The sequence below is a fragment of the Corvus brachyrhynchos genome, unplaced genomic scaffold, assembly GCF_000691975.1.
Source record: "Corvus brachyrhynchos isolate BGI_N302 unplaced genomic scaffold, ASM69197v1 scaffold67, whole genome shotgun sequence".
In the NCBI taxonomy this organism is placed as follows: domain Eukaryota; kingdom Metazoa; phylum Chordata; class Aves; order Passeriformes; family Corvidae; genus Corvus; species Corvus brachyrhynchos.
In genome coordinates, this window is record NW_008239114.1 from 1,218,617 (window position 1) to 1,221,965 (window position 3,349).

The 3,349-nt window shown below is 62.0% G+C and overlaps 1 protein-coding gene across 1 annotated transcript in view; it reads left to right on the forward strand.

The window, feature by feature from the left end:
* Nucleotides 1-3,349, forward strand: part of LOC108448055 (neuron navigator 1-like) — a 24,882-nt gene that overhangs the window by 17,403 nt on the left and 4,130 nt on the right. The window contains exons 3-5 of the mRNA XM_017739807.1: nucleotides 2,274-2,412; nucleotides 2,623-2,920; nucleotides 3,298-3,349. Of these exons, the coding sequence (XP_017595296.1) occupies nucleotides 2,274-2,412; nucleotides 2,623-2,920; nucleotides 3,298-3,349 (489 nt within the window). The remainder of the gene's footprint in view (nucleotides 1-2,273; nucleotides 2,413-2,622; nucleotides 2,921-3,297) is intronic.

The window sequence follows — 3,349 nt, forward strand, 5'->3', positions numbered from 1 at the left end:
GGTTGGGGCCAGGGTGCTCATGTCCGGGACCGTGCCGGGCCATCCCGCACCCGGTGGGTCCCATCCGCCCGCCGGCGCCGCGGCGCGCGGCAGAACGGACACGCTGCCCTTGAGCATCCCCGTCCCCGGGAGCTGCCGCGGGGCTGCCTGCGGGTGGGTTTGGTGCGGGACCGTCTGCAGGAGCTGGGAATGGCCCTGGGTAAGATGGAGGGGATGGAGCACAAAGCAGGGGGTGAGTTTTGTTCCGGAGTGACACTGTGACATGGCTGCCCCCCATGTGTGGGTTCAGGGGGCACTCGAGGTGCCAGGGCTCGGCCATGCTCCAGGAGTTTGTGCTTGCTGAGGGGCTAGTGGTGCTGTGGCTGAGGCTTTCCTTGCTGTGCTGCCTATGGCATATACGTGCCAGTTTGGGGGATCCCTCAGTGCACCAGCTGTGCGCCCCATAAGAGAGTCAGAGACAGCCTCGCAGTGTGCAGCTGGCTCCCCAGCCTCACCCCATGGTTTTAGTGATTTTGCAATGTGACCTTCCATGTTGTCTTTCCTTAGCACGGGGTTGCCGAGGAGGATTTGGAGTCACCTCCTGCCTTGGCTTAGCCTCTAACTCTGTGCCCCTTTCTCTGTGGCTCTCTGGATGCCTGGGGCAGTGGGGGTGTCGTATGCATGGCTGGGAGAGCATTTGGGGTTTCCCTGCACAGCCCCAAAAGCCAAACTCAGACACCCAGCAGCACATGTGGCCCCAGCTGTGTGCCTATAGGACACAGCCCTACAAAGCCTGGCCTCACTCCTGGCACTGCCTGCTGCCAGGTGATGCCAGGCTGGGAGAGGAGCTTTGCTCCAGGCTCTGGGGTGGGGATTTCCGTTCCAGTTGGGACTCAGCCTAGGCATAGGGCTGGTGGTGAGACATGGCTTGGAGCTTAGGAGCTCAGCAGCACATCCTGGGTGCATGATCCTATTGAAATCCCTTCCTGGGCAGCAGCACCTGCTGGCTCTGTCTCAGAAGCTGCTGTGGGGACACAGGGGGCTGTGTCCATCCTGGCTCTGGCCAGTGTCTGATGAACTCTTCCCCGATGGAAAGAGCAGGACATGCAGTGCAGGTCTTATGGTGCTGGAGCTGCCTTTGTTGCTCCCTCTTGAGCTTTGGGCATTGGACAGGGATGGTGGTGGCTGTTGCTTTTGCTCTTCCACTGCTGCGAGGGTTCTGGTGTTTGCTGGACTTCTCTTGCACCTCTGTGGCCCCGATGTAGAGAAACAGGCATCTCTTGCAGGGACTGGGGCTGGCTGCAGCTCCCAGCTCTGCTCCCCACTCCTACGCCACAGCTTGTCACAGAATCATGGCACGGTTTGGGTTGGAAGGGACCTTAAAATTCATCTTGTGCCACTCCCTGCCAAGGGCAGGGATGCCTTTCACTAGACCAGGTTGCTCCAAGCCCCATCCAACCTGACCCTCAACATTTCAGTGATGGGGCAGCCACAGCTTCTCTGGGCAGCCTGTTCCAGTGTTGTCTCCCCCAGGCTCTCACAGGCCCTTGGAGGCTGCGGGGCCTCACTGGCCTACTCAGCTGCTGACCTGAAAGGGGCTGTGCTCATCCTGCTGGAGGGTGCTCCATGCCCGTCTGTGCCAGATCGCCGTGGGCACAGCCCCACGCTGTGGAGCCAGCCGGGCCCGTGGGGCACCCAAGCAGCTGCTGCCCCAGTATGGTGCTGACTGATGGGCCTGCAGATGGGCTTCTGCACACTCGGCTGAGCCCCGGCATGGAGCAGCCACCTTGGCACAGCAGCAGATCCCAGCCCTGCTGCCTGTGGCTGCTGGGGGCTGGAGAGGGGCAGCAGGGTGCAGTGGGTGTGGACCATCCGAGGAAGGGTGGATGCCGCAGGGCAGCTGGTTTGTTTATTCCAGCAGTCCTGCCCTTTCTGACAATCCCGACCCTCCTGCAGGGTCAGAGCAGGTTGCCGGGGACTTGTTGCCAGCTGTGGTGCTGCCAGCCCTGTGGCGTGGGTGCTGGCTTCCCGTGCTGCGCACGTCCCTCCATCCCCGCCAAAGCTCCACAGAGCCTTCATGGGGAGATGTAGGGTCATTGAGCCTTGTGCGCCAGAGGGACATGAGCCCGTGCCAGGCTGGGCTGGAGCCAGCCATGGGCCCTGCATGCCACGTCCCTGCCATGGGCACTACCAGGAGCAGCTTTTTGCCCTGGCAGCCTCTAGAGCAGGGAGATCCTGCGAGTGGTGGGACCCATTGGGCTGGGCAGGGGTCTGATGCTGTCTCTCCCTCACAGCTGGGATGAGAGCAGCTCCATCAGCAGTGGCCTCAGCGATGCCTCCGACAACCTCAGCTCGGAGGAGTTCAATGCCAGCTCCTCGCTCAACTCCCTGCCCTCCACCCCCACCGCCTCGCGCAGGAACTCGGCCATAGCGGTAGGTGCCAGTGGCACCCGGACCCTTCCCGGCACCGATCCCGGCTTGGTGCCACCACCTCAGTGGGAAAGAGGGGAGGGTGGGTGCCAGTGTGAGGAAAAAAGGATGGCACAGGGTGTCTGCTTCATCCTTCTCCCAGCTGGCTGATGCTCTCTGGGGATGGGTTTGGGGTGGGTGCCAGGAGTGCCCCTCACTCCACTCTGCCCCCAGCTGCGCACGGACTCGGAGAAGCGCTCACTGGCGGAGAGCGGACTGAGCTGGTACGGTGAGGGTGACGAGAAGGCGCCCAAGAAGCTGGACTACGACAGCAGCAGCCTCAAGATGGAGCATGGCTCCTCCAAGTGGCGGCGGGAGCCCTCGGAGGGTGGCGAGGAGGGTCCCAAGGGTGGTGAGCTGAAGAAGCCTGTCAGCCTGGGCACCCCGGGCTCCCTCAAGAAGGGCAAGACTCCTCCGGTGGCTGTGACCTCCCCCATCACCCACACGGCCCAGAGCACCCTCAAAGTAGCAGGTAAAAACCAGTTTGGGCAGGGTCCAGCTCCTTTGATGGGGAGAAGGTTGGGTGGTGTCTTTGTGTGCCTTCCCCCAAGCATGGGGGAATAGCCAGTGGGATAGCCAGTGGCTGTGCTCAGACCTGGGAGCTGGGTGTGGGCTGGAAGGGGAGGCAGGGCTGTGTTGCGGAGCACGGGCAGGTTGGGGTCTGTGCCTGCCCCATGGTCTCATGTCTGCGCACCAGGCTGGGGGGTCATTGAGTGCACCAAGGGTCTGGCATGTCCCTTCTCCATCACATCCCTGCATCTCTGGTGCCCATGTCCTGTCTGGGCTCATTCACTTCCAAATGTCCCCAAAGCCTCCTGGGACACTAACCTGTCCTTTCTTTGCCAGCAGGCAAGCCAGAGACCAAAGTCACCGACAAGAGCAAGCTGTCAGTGAAGAACAC